This window comes from Hippopotamus amphibius, chromosome 14 (assembly GCF_030028045.1).
Source record: "Hippopotamus amphibius kiboko isolate mHipAmp2 chromosome 14, mHipAmp2.hap2, whole genome shotgun sequence".
Taxonomy (NCBI): Eukaryota; Metazoa; Chordata; class Mammalia; order Artiodactyla; family Hippopotamidae; genus Hippopotamus; species Hippopotamus amphibius.
The window spans coordinates 59,780,840-59,796,900 of record NC_080199.1 but is presented as its reverse complement, the minus strand read 5'-3'; the positions used below and the strand labels follow the sequence as shown (position 1 = coordinate 59,796,900).

The 16,061-nt window shown below is 43.0% G+C and overlaps 1 protein-coding gene across 1 annotated transcript in view; it reads left to right on the top strand.

Moving 5' to 3' along the window:
- Window positions 1-15,842, top strand: part of LCP1 (lymphocyte cytosolic protein 1) — a 52,043-nt gene extending 36,201 nt beyond the window's left edge. Inside the window, exons 12-16 of the mRNA XM_057707742.1 lie at window positions 73-187; window positions 1,097-1,230; window positions 9,235-9,358; window positions 12,635-12,759; window positions 15,486-15,842. Of these exons, the coding sequence (XP_057563725.1) occupies window positions 73-187; window positions 1,097-1,230; window positions 9,235-9,358; window positions 12,635-12,759; window positions 15,486-15,618 (631 nt within the window). The 3' untranslated portion in view covers window positions 15,619-15,842. The remainder of the gene's footprint in view (window positions 1-72; window positions 188-1,096; window positions 1,231-9,234; window positions 9,359-12,634; window positions 12,760-15,485) is intronic.
- Window positions 15,843-16,061: the final 219 nt, after the last annotated feature.

Sequence of the window (16,061 nt, the reverse complement as noted above, 5' to 3'; positions counted from 1 at the left end):
TCGTCTTGCCCACTGCAGGAGCCTCATAAACGCTGGGTATCTGAGAATTCTTTTGTGTTTGTTTTTGTTCAGCGACTTATCAGACGCCCTGGTCATCTTCCAGCTCTATGAGAAGATTAAAGTCCCTGTTGATTGGAACAGAGTAAACAAACCACCATACCCCAAACTGGGGGGCAATATGAAGAAGGTAAACAATGACTCTTCTGATGTTCTGGTGGGCAGGTGAAGCCACAGCCTGCAAGAGCACCTTGTGGACACTTTACCAGGAGGCCCGACTTAGCTAAGAAGTGTTTATCCAGGGATTAAATTAGAGTACTGCAATCAGAAAGCTGAATGGTTTTATTAAAGGGAGCTCATTATTTCAGTTGATTACTTATTTATAATTCCGTGTTGGATGTCTTTAAACATTATGATGTAAAAATTCTAATTAAGATAATTAGAGCAAGCAGAGCTGCAGGGTTGCTTTCTCCCCAGCAAGATCCTCATTCTAATTTTCTGAAGAATAGAGACCTTGTACTAACAGTTTGACTTGCACAAATAGTCTGTCTCGTGTCCACGTGGTGGGAACACATTATTTTATAAAAGCAGGCACAGGGTTGGCATGAACACTTCCCACCATTTCTCATCCCTGTGGCCCAGGGATCCATAAGTCGTAGCCACGGGAATACCTGTCCCTCATGTCGGTCCATTGTGTGCATGTAGGATGGAGAATCTAGATTTTCCATGTCCATCTCTACGAATTCAGCTATTTTAGGAATATTATAGACAGGTTACTTAGTATGGCTCTCTAGTTTTGTAGCGTGATATCACCAGGAAAATGTTCATTGTCATCATTCATTTTGGTTTTGCACTTAAAGTACACTATGAACTTTTTTTTTCTTTTGGTGGGAGTGAGGGGTTCCATTTAAGCAAAGATGGAAAATTATTTGACTAACTTAGAATCCTAGAATTGCAGATCCAGGTGAGACTCGAGAGGTCATTTGAGCTGACCTTATGAATTCATTACGTGTCTTTATTTTTATTGTCTTGTGTTCTCTGGTATTTATCGTCATAGAGGTGAGGACATTAGATTGTTTCCCTTTCTGCTCACTAACAGCTTGAGAACTGTAACTATGCGGTGGAACTGGGGAAGAATCAAGCAAAGTTTTCCCTGGTTGGCATTGGTGGGCAAGATCTCAACGAAGGAAACCGCACCCTCACGTTGGCCTTGGTCTGGCAGTTAATGAGAAGGTAATACAACTCAGGGGGATGGTGTTGTATTGAATGTATTCTTTAGCTAGAAAAATACTAGAAAATTTCAGGGATGTGATTAAATTTAATAAAACTATATTATAAGCTAAACTTAAAACCAAAGAAATTGGGGGGGAGCTCCTATTTTTTTTTCCTTCCTTTCAATTCTGTCAGTTTTGTTTCAGGTACTTTGAAACTCTGTTATTAGGTCCGTTGGTGTTTTTGATTATGTTCTCTTAATGAATCACCCTTTTTCACTGTGGAGTGACCCTCTTTATGCCTGGTAATATTCTTTTTTCTGAAACCTATTTTTCCTGATACTAATACAGCCACTCTAGCTTCTTCTTGATTAGTTTTAGCATGGCACATGTTTTTCCATCCTTTAACTTTTAACTGATCTGGGTAAATACAGTCACTTATCTTTTAAAGGGACTTTCAAAGTGGGGGCAGGGGGGAAGATGCTGTCTTTACCTACGTATCTGTCATTTCAGATGCTCTTCTTCCCACGGCGTAGATCCAGATTTCCATCTGACGTCATTTGCCTTCTACTTGAACTATTTCTAGTACTGCAGATCTGTTGGCAAGGGATTATCTCACCTTCTATATGTCTGAGAAAGTCTTTATTTCATTTTCATTTTTGAAAGGTATTTTATCTGAGTGTAGAATTCTAGGTTGATAGCTTTTTCAGTATTTGAAGATAGTGTTCACTGTCTTCTAGCTTGCATTGCTTCCAATGATAAATCTGTTGTCATTGCTCTCTTCATTCTTCTATCTTTTTGCCTCAGGCTTCTAAGATTTTCTTTTAATCACTCATTTTAAGTAATTTGATTATGACGTGCTTTGGTGTTTCTTGTGCTTGAGGTTTGTTGAGCTTCTTAAATCTGTGAGTTTACAGTCTTCATCAAATATGGAAAAATTTGGGCCTTGATTTCTTCAAATATAACTCCTGTACCCACCTACCCTGGTTTTTTGGGAACTCCAGGTATTTGGTCATTTGAAGTTGTCTCAGAATTCGTTGATGCTCAAATCATCTTTTTCCTTTACATTTCATTTTTTTCCCTCCCTCTGTTTAATTTGGGATCATTTCTCTTGCCCTGTCTTAAATTCACTACTTTCTTCTTCTATAATGTCTACCGTTAATTCCATTTGGTACATATGTTTTTATCTCAGACATGATAGTTTTCATGTATAGAAATTTGATTTGGGTCTTTTTGACATCTCCTATATCTCTTTTTTAAAGCTTCTTGGCTGTTATTTCTGGGTCTGTTTCTATTAATTGATTTTTATCCTCATTATGGGTCATATTTTCCTTCTTCTTTGCATGACTACTGATTTTTCATTGTACGTGAGGCACCATGAATTTTACCTTGCTGTATGCTAGATGTTTCTGTATTCCTTTAAATAGTCTTGAATTTTGTCCTGGGATGCAGTTAAATTACTTAAACACAATTGATCCTTTTGGGGCTTATTTAAAATCTTAATTAATCTTGAGCTAATTTTGTCTCTCAATACTGATATCATCTCTTCTGAGTCCTTTACTTGATGTTCCATATATCGTGAGATTTTTTCACTCTGACTGGTGGGAACCAAATTTCTACCAGCCCTGTGTGAACTCCAAGGATTGTTCTGCCCATTCATTTCTGAAAGTTCTTTTCCCAGCCTCTGGTCATTTTCTCCCAGGCATGCACCAGGTAACACTCAGCTGAACACTGGAGGCAAACCCTCTGAAGATCTCTGGAGCTTTCTTTCTGGATGACTCTGTCCTCTCCAGGCAGCCCTCTTCTCTCTGCTCTTCTGCCCCACACGTTCTAGCACCCTGGCGTCCTGGAGTTCTCAACCCTGTCCCGTCAGCTTGTGGGGCCTGCCGTGCTCTGTTTGAGTTCTTTCTCCCTCCACTGCAGCCTGGAAACTCTCCATGCAATAATCTGGGACAATCTTAGGGCTCCCCACGTGTGTCTTTCTTCTCTGAGGGACCACTGTTTTGTATTTTCTGTACTCCAGTGTCTGAACAACATCGGTTTATATGTTTTCATTGTGTTTTATGGGTTTAAGGCAGAAGGGTAAACGGGTCCCTGTTATTCCATCAGGACCAGAAGCAGAATCTCCTGCTACGTCCTTAACAGAGAACTTCAGATAGCTTTTAGAGTCAAACGTACACTTGGTTAACGCGAGAGCTGTGTGGCTATATTGTTTAAGCAATAGTAGAATGTAATAAGATATACAAATAGAAAATAAATGCTGAGAAAAGTAAGCAATTTCTTACGCAAAAGTATGAACCTGGGAAGAAGTCTCGATAGCAAATCTGTAAGCATACACTGGCTTACTTTTACCTCCCTTGCTCTTTCCCCCATCCTGATAGCTCTGACCAGGCAGACGTCTTCCATTCCTTCTCTAGAACCTACGTTACTGTGACTTAATTCGTTTTTCTACCTGCAAGGACGTCCCGGAAACCATATGTCACGTTACATTATGTCTACCAAGGTAACGGCAGAGACAAGGTTTGTCCCTAAGCAGTGCAGCTTCCTTCCCTGGCCACTGTCTGCAGATCCTAATATTTATAATGGTCCTTGGAGTAATGATGTCTGTGTCTCCAGGTGATGTAGGATGATCAGAAGTGATCATAATCGATTTAACTACCTGATTGACATGGGCTTCATTAAGTGTGATCCTCCATTACCCCTTTCTCAACTGAGATCTCTTTAATGATTGAAGGCATATGTCATAAGGCTTCTCTGGCACAGAAAACTCCCAAGCTAAAGAAACTTTAGCCTCTATTTTACTGCATGTGTCTAGAACGGCACTGAAAGTTCCTAAGGGCCGTTCTCACCAGTGGATTTTCAGAAACAAGTTCTGAACTAGTCTCTGTTTTCTTTCACATGTGTGTTTAATTCTTAACAGACTGGCTTTTGGCACTGATTGCTGTAAAAACCAAAGCAGAAGTCTTTTTAGTTGCAACAGTTAAATTGACTCATGGGTTTGAAGATGAAATAATCTTTGATATTTTCTGTTTAAAAAAAACAACTCAGGCCAACTCTATTCTATTTTGAATTTCATGATACCTGAAAACCACCTTGTAATATGATCTTCTTTCTAGAAGTTTTATAAAAATGTGACCCAACATCATAGTTTAAGGCTGGTATATATATGATAAGGGCTAGTTTGCTGCTATATCTCTACTTGATTAATAAGTCATATTTTTCACGAGTCATTTTTTTAATTAATTAATTTATTAACTAGTCAATTAATTTATTGGCTGCTTTGGGTCTTCATTGCTGCGTGCGGGCTTTTTCTAGTTGTGGTGAGTGGGGGCTACTCTTCATTGCGGTGCACGGGCTTCTCATTTTGGTGGCTTCTCTTGTTGTGGAGCATGGGCTCTAGGCATGTGGGCTCAGTAGTTGTGGCACACGGGCTTACTTGCCCCGAGGCATGTGGGATATTCCTGGACCAAGGATTGAACCCATATCCCCTGCATTGGCAGGTGGATTCTTAACCACTGCATCACCAGGAAGTCCTCTCATGAGTCTTTACAAGAATTGTGCCTATAAAGGAATGGACAGAAAAATACGTTACTGTGAAAGGCGATGAAATGACTGATAATTATGTAAATGCCACCAGAAGGGAATGTTTTTTTCTCTGTGTGCCACACATTAATAGACCTAATAAATTTAGAGCCCGTTCTAGCTGGAATTTGTTTCATTGGATTGCACAGATGCACTAATTTGGTCATTTATCTGGACAATAAATGGCATGTCATTTTTCCTCCTAAAAACAAATGAAAGCTTGAACCTCCCTTTCCCCTTCAGCAGCCTGGAAATCGTTCTCGGATTGGAAAGCTGGCAAATTGCATGTGTGTAAATTTGGAGACAAAAGCCTGAGGCACGTAGGCTGCCAGCAGACAGCAACAATAGTTAGACTCCAGCATATGAAGCAAGCAAAGGAGGGAATTCTCCCCAAATCAGGCAGGCTACGGATGGTGAATTGGGGCTAGGGCCTTGAAAAACAAAACACGGAGGTATGTCCCTCTGGGTCACATGTTAAATAAATAAAACAGGTGTTTGATGGCAGGAAGGCACAGAAGTCATAATCACAGGCTCTCTAGCCCCACACCCCATCCATGGTCTGCTGTTGGATGAGGCCCTGGCTAAAGCTGGGGCTCACGGGCTGTTTTATTTGGACAGAGGGCTTCTCAGCACAGTGCGGTGTGCAAACACCAGGGATATTGGGATCTTGTCCGGAGGGTTTAATAATAGCATAGTCCCCCCAAAACATGTTTCATGGTAAAGAGTGATTATCTCACAAGAAAATTCCCAGGAAGACACAAGCCAAATTGACATTTGTTTTCAATTCTGAATCTACATTTGATGCTTTGCGGACCAACCAGACTGGAGTCTCCAGCCTAATTCTGACCCTTCTTCCTTTTGTTTTTTCGCTGTCCTTACAAGTGGGTGTCTGATTCCATTTGAACCTCCCACCGCCCTTGAGGTGGCAGAAGGACAGGTTTGTGCTCGCTAGCACTGTGTGCCACCACAGGGGGCGGTTCTCAGACCCCCAAAAGCAGTCAGCCGCCTCCACGATGTTCTGGTCCCTCTAAGTCTCCCTGTTCCTTTGTGGCCTTTCGTATTTGTATGAATAGACTTTTGTGTAAAGGTGAGCTTCTCCTCTGCACCATTTTCTTCCCTCGCTCAAGAAGTGGCTTGAGAGCATCACTTCTGTCCACTTGAGAGAGTCAACGAAGCGGGCTGGGGCTCCTGGCAAAGGGTAGTGAGAGCTGGGTCCTGAGATGAGTGAGGCAGCTGGAAGATTAAACCTAGTTTGTGTCTTTTATGGACATGACCTGATGAAACAGGCACGAACCCACCATTTCTTAATGAGTGGACTAGGCAGATGTTCTTAGATGGTATAGTAAATGCTAGTAACTTAATGCACATGCTATTAGGAAACAAGTCGATTATGACGTGAATTATAAGATCAACCTCAGGCCTTTTTCCAAACTAGTAGTGTGTTGAAAATCTGCCTGGAATTATCCCGTCTGTACTCATTATGCGTTAGCATTTTGGTTCCATCTCTGGGCCCAGACTGAGCATTTCTCGTCTTGACTTTCTCCTTGCTTTTCCTGGGAGAAAATCATTCTGTTTATTTCACCTACTAGTCTACTCTTTCATTTGCTAGATGCTGAGTATGTACTGGGCACTCTGCTAACCCCTGAAAGCCCTGAGATGAGCATGCTATATGGACTCTGTCCAAGGGTGAGAGAGACGTGCACATCAACTCCATTGAAAGCTCTGGGAAACAGGCTGGAAGCAAGTGTAGCAATAATGATTAATACACTGCATGGGTCGGAAAAGTGATGCTTGAGCTGGGACTTGTTCACAGGATTAGAAATTCACTAGAGAGGAAGGACATCCAAGGCAGAGAGTGCAGCTGAGTTACGGAAGCAGGAGGCAGGAGGGCACATGGTGTGGTCGGTGAGTTGCCAGTGGTGCTGTGTGGTTGAAACATGAGTGTGTGTGTCCATGAGGGAAACAAGGATACGGCCTTGAAGAAGTGGGAAAAGGAGGAAATCAGAGATGCACTGAAAAGGGACACTCAGGTCAAATTGTGAAAGGACTCATGTGCCATTCTAAGGAATTTGACCTGTGTTTTGGGGGCCTCGGAGAATCACTTTAAATGACATGACCAGAAGAGTAGTTCAGGAGGGAAATTCTGTGAAGAGGAGAGACAGAATGAAGTGGAACCAGCTGATGTGAGGGAGTCTGGGGAGGTGTCACTGAGAGAAGTAGGATGCCAGAAATTGGGCCACATGATTTTATTTTTTTGATAAAGAAAAGTTGCAGAAGCCCTTTTCCTCCCCATCGCCAATGATGGGAAAGTGCTTTCACCGGAAGGAAACAGGGCATCGCTCCTGTTTCTGAGATTACACTTGAAAACCATATGGGAAATCATGGGAGAACTGTGTTTTGCACAGAAGCAGTAACTGGAGGAAGAGACCCCATGGATTATGTAATAAGCAAAATCCTGGGCACCCAAGTGGAGGGTGACCTCATTTAGGGAGGCCCTCTAGACAGGACTCAATGGCAGGATCCTTGAGTTTCAGTCTGGACGACACACACTGAAACCCTAGTCTTTGGTGGGTAATTTGAGCCACCCCCCTTACCAGACTGAACCGTGAGACCAGCAGACCTGCCCACCTGCTCTACTGCCTGGCTCTCTCCCTGTATTTACCCTTTGAGGGAGATTAGCCTGGGGAGTGGTGAGTCTTCTCTGCTCCATGGAATTTTAAGAGCTTGAAGCATCTTCTTGTTTCCCCCACAAAACCCACTTCTCATAACAGCATGTATCTAAGGCAATTCTTACTCTCAAACTAGAGACGAACTAGAAATTAATCTGTATTCCCAATGTTTCTACTTCTATGGTATACAGAGGAAACTCTTTTATATTTGTTCTTGGCTTCTTGGGCTTTTCTTTTTTTATTGAAGTATAGCTGATTTACAATGCTGTATTAATTTTTGCTGTACAGCAAAGTGATTCAGTTATATGTGTATATGTATGTGTGTGTGTGTGTGTGTGTGTGTGTATACATTTTTTCATATTCTTTTCCATTGTGGTTTATCGCAGTGTATTGAATATAGTTCCCGGTGCTCTACAGTAGGACCTTGTTGTTTATCCATTCTGTATACAATACTTTGCATCTCCTAACTCCAAACTCCCAATCCATCTCTCCTCCATCTTCTTCTTCCCCCTTGGCAACCACAAGTCTGTTGTCTATGTCCGTGAGTCTCTTTCTGTTCCATAGATAGTTTCATTTGTGTCATATTTTAGATTCCACATATAAATGATATATAGATATGGTGTTTGTCTTTCTGACTGACTTCACTTAGTATGATAACCTCTAGTTCCATCCATGTTGCTGCAAATGGCATTATTTCATTCTTTTAATGGCTGAGTAATATTCCATTGTATATATGTGCCACATCTTCTTTATCCATTAACCTGTTAATGGATATTTCCATGTCTGGGTTATTGTGAATAGTGCTGCTATAAATATTGGGGTGCATTTATCTTTTTGAATTAGAGTTTCATTCAGATATATGTTCTTGGGCTTTTCTAACGTTGAATTGTTCCTTGATTTTCATGGTTCCTTTAAGAAAAGCGTCACTGGTTCAAATTCTTTGCTTCATTTTCCTTTCCCTGCTTCTCTTCTGCTTTTCTCTCCCTATAATGACCGTGGTATTCACTCTGCATCTCACTCTAAGTGTAAAGTTCTGTTCTGTTATTCTAAAAAGAACTAATGTCATTACATATTCCTTTTTCCTCAAATGTAATGATGTCCAGGCCATCTTTTGGTAACAGGAAAAAAGAACTTTTCTATGCTAGCAACTCTCTGTAAATAGTGAATTCTTTTTGTTTTTTTAAATTTTTATTGGAGTATAGTTGATTTACAATGTTGTATTACTTCCTGCTGTATAGCAAAGTGAATCAGTTATGCATATACATATACCCACTCTTTTTTAGATTCTTTTCCTATTTAGGTCATTACAGAGTATTGAGAAGAGTTCCCTGGGCTATACAATAGTGAATTCTTTTTTTTTTTTAAATTATTTTTATTATTTTTTTGGGGGGTACACCAACTTCAATCGTCTGTTTTTATACACATATCCCCGTATTCCCTCCCTTCCTTGACTCCCCCCGCCTCGAGTCCCCCCCACCCTCCCCGCCCCAGTCCTCTAAGGCATCTTCCATCCTCGAGTTGAACTCCCTTTGTTATACAGCAACTTCCCACTGGCTATCTATTTTACAGTTGGTAGTATACATATGTCTGTGCTACTCTCTCGCTTCGTCTCAGCTTCCCCTTCACCCCCCGCCCCCTCCCAAACCTCGAGTTCTTCAGTCCATTCTCTGTATCTGAGTCCTTGTTCTTGTCACTGAGTTCATCAGTACCATTTTTAGGACAATAGTGAATTCTTTAGCCGCTTTTCTCTGGAAATCATTCTTGATTTTGTTCAGGTACACACTGAATATTCTTGAAGAAATTGGAGGTGGGCAGAAGGTCAACGACGACACTATCGTCACCTGGGTGAATGAAACATTGAAGGGAGCGGAGAAGAGTTCATCCATCTCTAGTTTCAAGGTAACCTGCTTCATCCCCTGCTCGTGGCCACCGGAGCGTCACGCCCGTCTTTATTGCGTTCACTCTGTTTTCAAGAGTGACCTTCAGTGTGAGGTCTTTGCGGCTCCCCCCCCATCGTGATTTTGCTTGAATGACCCATTGTTGTTCTGATATTCTTAGGCCATTTCATTGACAAATTTCTTGTCATTTTCTCCCGTAATAATTAATTTAAAAAACCCAATCTTTTTCACATGGGATTTTAGACATTAGAGGACTGGGGCGGGGAGGGTGGGGGGGACTCGAGGCGGGGGAGTCAAGGAAGGGAGGGAATACGGGGATATGTGTATAAAAGCAGATGATTGAACTTGGTGTACCCCCTAAAAATAATAAATAAATTAATTTAAATAAATAAATAAATAAACAATATTGCTAAGTTAACTACTTTGACACCTTGCTTAAACAAAATATCTCTTAAAAAAAAAAAACCCAATCGTTTTTCACATGGGATTTTAGACATTGCTCTTCCAAAGCAACATAAAATGTAATATTTTTTAAATGTACACAGCTCCGTGGTTCAGATCGTTAGTATAATGATGGTGAAATGTAAAATGCTAAAAGATCTCCCATGGGGTGTTTTTTGAGAAAAAGCAGTTGTGTACTTGTAGCCAAATCCCATTTTTATTAATAACAGCTTTATATTTTATTACATTTCTTCACTCATGTTTTATACATTAGCTGGATCCTTCCTCAGGGGCCCTGTGCACTTGATCCACACTATAATGTCTGCATCGCATCTTAACTACATTTGCCCGGTTTAAAGGTCAAGCTTGGTGGGGAGCGACCCCTTCACAGTTATATTAACAGGGTAGGTGAGGCAGTTCATCATGCTATCAATCCTCCGCTTCAAAATCAAGAAAAAAAAGAAATGAAAATCTCTCCTCTCCCAGAAAGGGCAGAAGGTATATCTCTGGGCTGGGCTGTACCGGGAGTGCCCAGTCCCTGTGAACTCAGCACAGGAAACAGCCAGCTCTGTCCTGCCTCTGCTCACCATCTTCTTGGTCTGGAGGTTGAAGCGGAGCCTGGTGACAGATGTGAGCAAGTCCTTTCAGAAAGAGATTTGGGAAGGCAGCAGCCAAGGGCACAGGAGAAGGGCACTCCCAGGATGGAGTGTGCTCTGAGTACCAGGGTGTCCTTGTTTGTAATAGGGGCTCCTCATTTCCTCTTCACAGACGTTATGAAGACAGCTTTACTATTTTCTTGATTTTTTTTGGGGTGGGGACCACGTCACACGTTATGCAGGATCTTAATTCCTAGACCAAGGATCGAACCTGCGCCCCCTGCAGTGGAAGTGCGGAGTCTTAACCACTGGACCACCAGTTTTATAGTGAGGAAACTGGGGGCTCATTTAACTCCTGAGGTTACAGCTAGTAATTGCATGTGATATCCATCAGGGAGGGGAAAGCACCTTTGACCTGCGAGGTGAGGTTATAGAGCAGAGTGTATCTATAGGTCACTTGACCGTGGCTATGACGTGAAGAGCTCCGGGTGTTCATCTCTCTCTGAAACAGCTGCCACTTTACAGGAATGGAGCCCATGTTGTCACTCAGCAGCTTCTGGGGCTGGGGTCAGGGTCATCCTGCGGGGGATTCACTCTTGGGGATGGTTGACAATGTTCTTCTCCCTGTGATGCTCTGGGCTGATTTTCTCCCGTCTTCTCACCGAGTCATTACAGAATTGACTTAGGTCAAAAGGACCACAAAGGGAAATTGTCACATTAGCCCCACACTGCTTTTAAGTGAAACCCTTCAAAAAATGAGCATGGCCCACCCCTGATTAACCACTGTGGAAACAGTGCTGGGCCCTCCTCACCTATGAGCGCTGCCCGCTGCTGGTCATCTCGCTGCCTGTCAGCCCACCCAGACTGTGGGAAGAAAGTAGGAAAGAAGGTGAAACTCCAATTGCTCCACTTCGCTTCTCTTGTGCTTCTTCGCCAGAAAATTCTATGGAGATGGAAGCTCAGGCTAATGGTGGAAGTTAGATGACAATCATATGTGTATTGATTTTAATTTGGTGGTAGTTCTTATATTACCCAGAAGTAAATAAAAACGGACCCATTCTATTTTTTAAAATATTATTGTACGTCTACAGGGGGCCAGTGCCGGCGACCTAGCATCTTGCAGGGGTCCTGTGTCTTGTTTCTTGGTTAGAACTGGTTCTGATTTGGACCCTCAAGGTATGGGGTGTTTGGAGTTCACTGTGCTCAGACCGTGACATGCAGTTGCCTTGCCATGTCTGTACTCACAGGTGCAGAGTCTTGTGCATTTACACCTTAAGAGCATTCACAGCTCTGGGTGTGCCCATCAACCTGTTTACAGATGCCAAAGAAAGAGCCCAAGATTTCAAGTCAGAATACCTGGGTTCAGATCCCCGCCCCAGCACTTATCAGTAAGCCACGTGACCTCAGAAACTCCCTCTGCTTGCTGTAAAGTAGGATTAGACTCCTCCATCCGAGGTTTGTGGCAGTACGTGAGGTAACCTGTTGAAAGTGCTGAGCCAATGGTGAGACCAATGGATATTAGTTGCTGTCACTGCATTTGGTCGCATAATTGCTGTCACTGTCTCCCTGGACCTGTGGACCCTTTTCTTTCTCTGAGGTCCCCAGGAGAGGAGCCTTTACTGACTCTCCTGTTCAACTGAGCCCACACCACTGTCCTTGCCCGTCCCCTCTGGGGTGTCCCCCCAAAACGAAGCAGGGTTTCTCTTAATGTCTTTAGTCTCTCCTTACTGATGGTTTCTTTTTCAAATCATCCCTTCCTCTAGTAACAGCCAGTACTTGAATGAAACGTACTATATATCAACCTCTGCTTTTCTCGAATGGTGCTAACTTCCTTCCATTCACTACTTGAGAATGACTGCCTGCCTGTTGGCAGACAATGGGTTTCCGCTGCTTAGTGAGCCACCAGGAAGCTACGGATGCCCCTAGAGAAATGACATTTGGTCTGAAACACCGTGTGCCACACTGTGGCATTTCCCAGACCAGGATGTATGTGTTTCATATTTAATAGGAAAGAACCAGTCCAGTGGTGAAGACTCCATGCTTCAAATGCAGGGGGTGCAGGTTCCATCCCTGGTTGGGGAACTAGGATCCCACATGCCATGCAGCACGGCCAAAAATCAATCAATCAATCAATCAATCAACCAACCAACCAAGCAGCCAACCAACCGCTCACTTTCCTCAAGCCAAATAGGAGTAACTTGGGAGCATATTGCTAAAACCCATGCTTTCTCTCTGTGCAGGACCCAAAGATTAGTACAAGTCTGCCCGTCCTGGATCTCATCGATGCCATTCAACCGGGTTCCATCAACTATGACCTCCTGAAGACAGAAAACCTGAACGATGACGAGAAACTCAACAATGCAAAGTATGTAAATAAACCTGAGGTCGGGGAGGGAAGGACCAGCTGGCAGCTGGGTAGCTGTGAACTCTGGTGCCCGTGCCTTCGTGCAGACACTTCTGGTTTCACTCTTGATGCTTCTTCTTCTCGTGACTTATTGTCTCATCCTCACTGTTTTCGATACTGTGCAATGGCCGTTTAAGGCTCTAGGTGTTAGAGGGAGCGAGACGAAAAACGATTGGTAACAATTGAAACAAGTGAAATTGGAAATAGTCGGCTCTTCCGATTGATCAGCAAGCCTGTAATTTCACAAAACCAATTTCCTAATCATAACCCATGCGGGGCGTCCTGAATAGAGTTTGTGCACGGTGGGTGCAAATACAGACACCCTGTCTGTGAGTCTCCGTGGCTGTGCGTGGGCAGGGGTGGGTCTCAAGACCAGAGTCTTCCCCAGCTTGAGAGCAGCTGCCATTTGCTTTACGTGTACAGTGAGGGTTAGCAGACCCCAAATTTGGTCTGTTGTCAGCTTTTATACATCAGGCTTTATCTATATAGTTTCTATAGCTCCTTCCCTGATGCAACAGCGGAGTCCAACAGTTGTGGCAAAGCCCACAGCGTCTGAAGTATTTACTATCTGGTCTTTACGGAAAGCTTGCTGACCTCTACCCTAGAGAGGTGCCTTTCTCAGAGCAGGCAGTATTAGTTCCTAGAGCTGTCCTAACAAAACACCACAAACAAGGTGACTTCAAACAAGAGAAAGTTCTTCTCTCACTGTTGTGGAGAGAGGTCCAAGATCAAGGTGTCAGCAGGGTAGTTCCTTCTGAGGGCTTCGGTGGAGAATCTGTCCCACACTTCCCTCCTCCCTTCTGGCGGTGGCCAGCCACCCTTGGCTTTGGGATGCATCACTCCAGTCTCCGCCCCCGTCTTCACATGACCTTCCCTGTGCTTCTGTGACTTCACATAGCTGTGTGTCTGTGTCTGCGTTTCTTCTTTTCTTTTAAGGACATCAGTCGTATTGGATTAGGGCTCCAACCTACCCCACCATGACCTCATCTTAACTAATTACATCTTAAATAACACTTTTTCCAAATAAGGTCACAATCTCAGGTACCAGGGGATAGGGCTTCCACATACGTTTCTGGGGGAACACAGTTCAACCCACAACACAAGTCCAGGGTTAACAAATGACTAGTGCCCAGCAGCCCTGCAGTATATCTAACCCAACAGTGCGCTTCTCTCTGTGCCCAGTTTGGGAAAGTGGGGACGTGTGTTCCTGGTATGCTGATGTTTAGCACAATCTGGTGGAGAGAAGAGAAATAATTAAAGAGCAGCTACAGTACAGTGTGAGGGATGGTATAGAAGGAGGATTCCAGGGTGCAATGGAGGGGCCAGGAAGGGAACCAAAGTTCTACCAAAAAACATCTAAGCCGGGATGGATCGAAAGGACAAGGAAGAAGGAGCCGGACAGGTGAAAGAGTTAGGAAGACTATCCCAGCAGAGGGAAGAATATGGATGAAGACCCAGAAATTAAAAAAAAAAAGAAAAAAAAGGTGTTGAGCCTATAGATGTTCACGAGGGATGTGATTAGGTCTAAGGCACTTGCTCAAGGTTTTACAATTATCAAGTGGTTCAGCTGAGATTTGAAGTCAGACTTCAGAGCCCTGGCTCCTAAGCACTCTCCTGTAAGGGCAAAATACAGAATTACTTAGAAAAATGGGTGAAAGGAATTGTATAGAATCCTAAAAATGGCTATGGTGGCAAGATTGCGCATGGTTGTTTTTTTTTTTTTCTAGCTCTATTTTCTACTTTTTGTACAATTTTTCCTCTATTTTATAATGGAAAAATTAATTGTATTTCATTAATAATTAATGTAGAGGAAGTGACTGAGAGGTGGACAAGGAGAAAGAATGGGGATACTCCTGCCTGATGCTCTTAAATGAATTTGATCAGTAAAGTAAGAGTAAAGTTATTTCAGGAGAGTGGAGGGAGTCATGGGGCTGTGGGTGGGATGGAGAATCTCTGGAGCAGCCATTGTAAGAGGAGACTAGGTAATGAATGAGGAGAATAAAAGAACTGCCAGGTAATAGTGTGGGCTCATTTGCAAACAGACTACAACGAATAAAAATTATCTTCCTATAACTGTAAACAGAGCAAAAATATTCTGCCGCAGCTATGGTAATCTTATGTGAAAAATGTGTAAGAGAAAACTCTGGTTATTCTACTATTATAGTAACATAAATAAACACACACGCGTGTAGGTGAGGATTAAAATGGAACAAGGAAGAAAAGAATGGATAGGTAAGGCTGAGGTGTTACAGATGCATTTGCTCTTTTTTCTGCTTTGTAAAAGTGTTTCTGTTGTTAAAATGGAGTCCGCACGCTTTCCCTAGCACACGCTCTTGTTCAGTTCTATGACTTTCTCTGCCACGTTAGCTCAAGCGAATAAGCATGGTGTCGGCACCAAAGTTTGCGGGAGTTAGGAAGCTCTCTAAAGACAAATAAAAAATTTGGTAGCTATCACGAGGCTGGACAGCAAGTTTGACGGAGTCAGGAGCTTTGTCAAGCCGGGATTTGCCCACAAATCTCGGGAGGAAGCCAGTGATTGGCTCCAGCCATACCAGGAATGAGGTCCTTATCGCAGATATAGTGTAGAGTATGTGGTATGGATTATATAGAATGACTATAACTGTGATCCTGAGGGGCCCCTTCATACTTGCCCAGGCTCCCCTCATTCTTCCTCTTTTCTCTTTTAGGTATGCCATCTCTATGGCCCGAAAAATTGGAGCAAGAGTGTATGCCCTTCCAGAAGACCTGGTTGAAGTGAACCCCAAGATGGTCATGACAGTGTTTGCTTGCCTCATGGGGAAAGGAATGAAGAGGGTGTAAGCCCCAGCAGGCGGGGCTAGAGGTGCACATGGGTTTCTGACTGCTCAGTACCAGGTGCTCCCAGGAAACATGGAGACAAGTCAAGCCATTCCAGAGTGTTCAACTTGGTGACATTATACAAGATTCCCAAAGAATATATATCTATTCAGCCAAGTAGCCTTCGTGTATTTAACAAAAAGTGCTTTATTCTTTGCAAAAGACCCAGTCTCTTACAAATATTTTTTCATCACTGAATTGATTGTTTCTTTGAAAACCTCGAGAAAAAAAGTTTTTTTCCAGGCACCCATCTTGCTTTTGCTGTTATAGTCAAGTATAGAAGCTGCAGTGTGGTTCATTTTAACATGATCTTTCGAACCAGCTTAAACTGGCTGCCTTTTTGTTCAGGGTGAGAACAGGAGGGGAGAGTCATCAAACCAGCCCTAAAATCATCTTCTGGAGGCCAG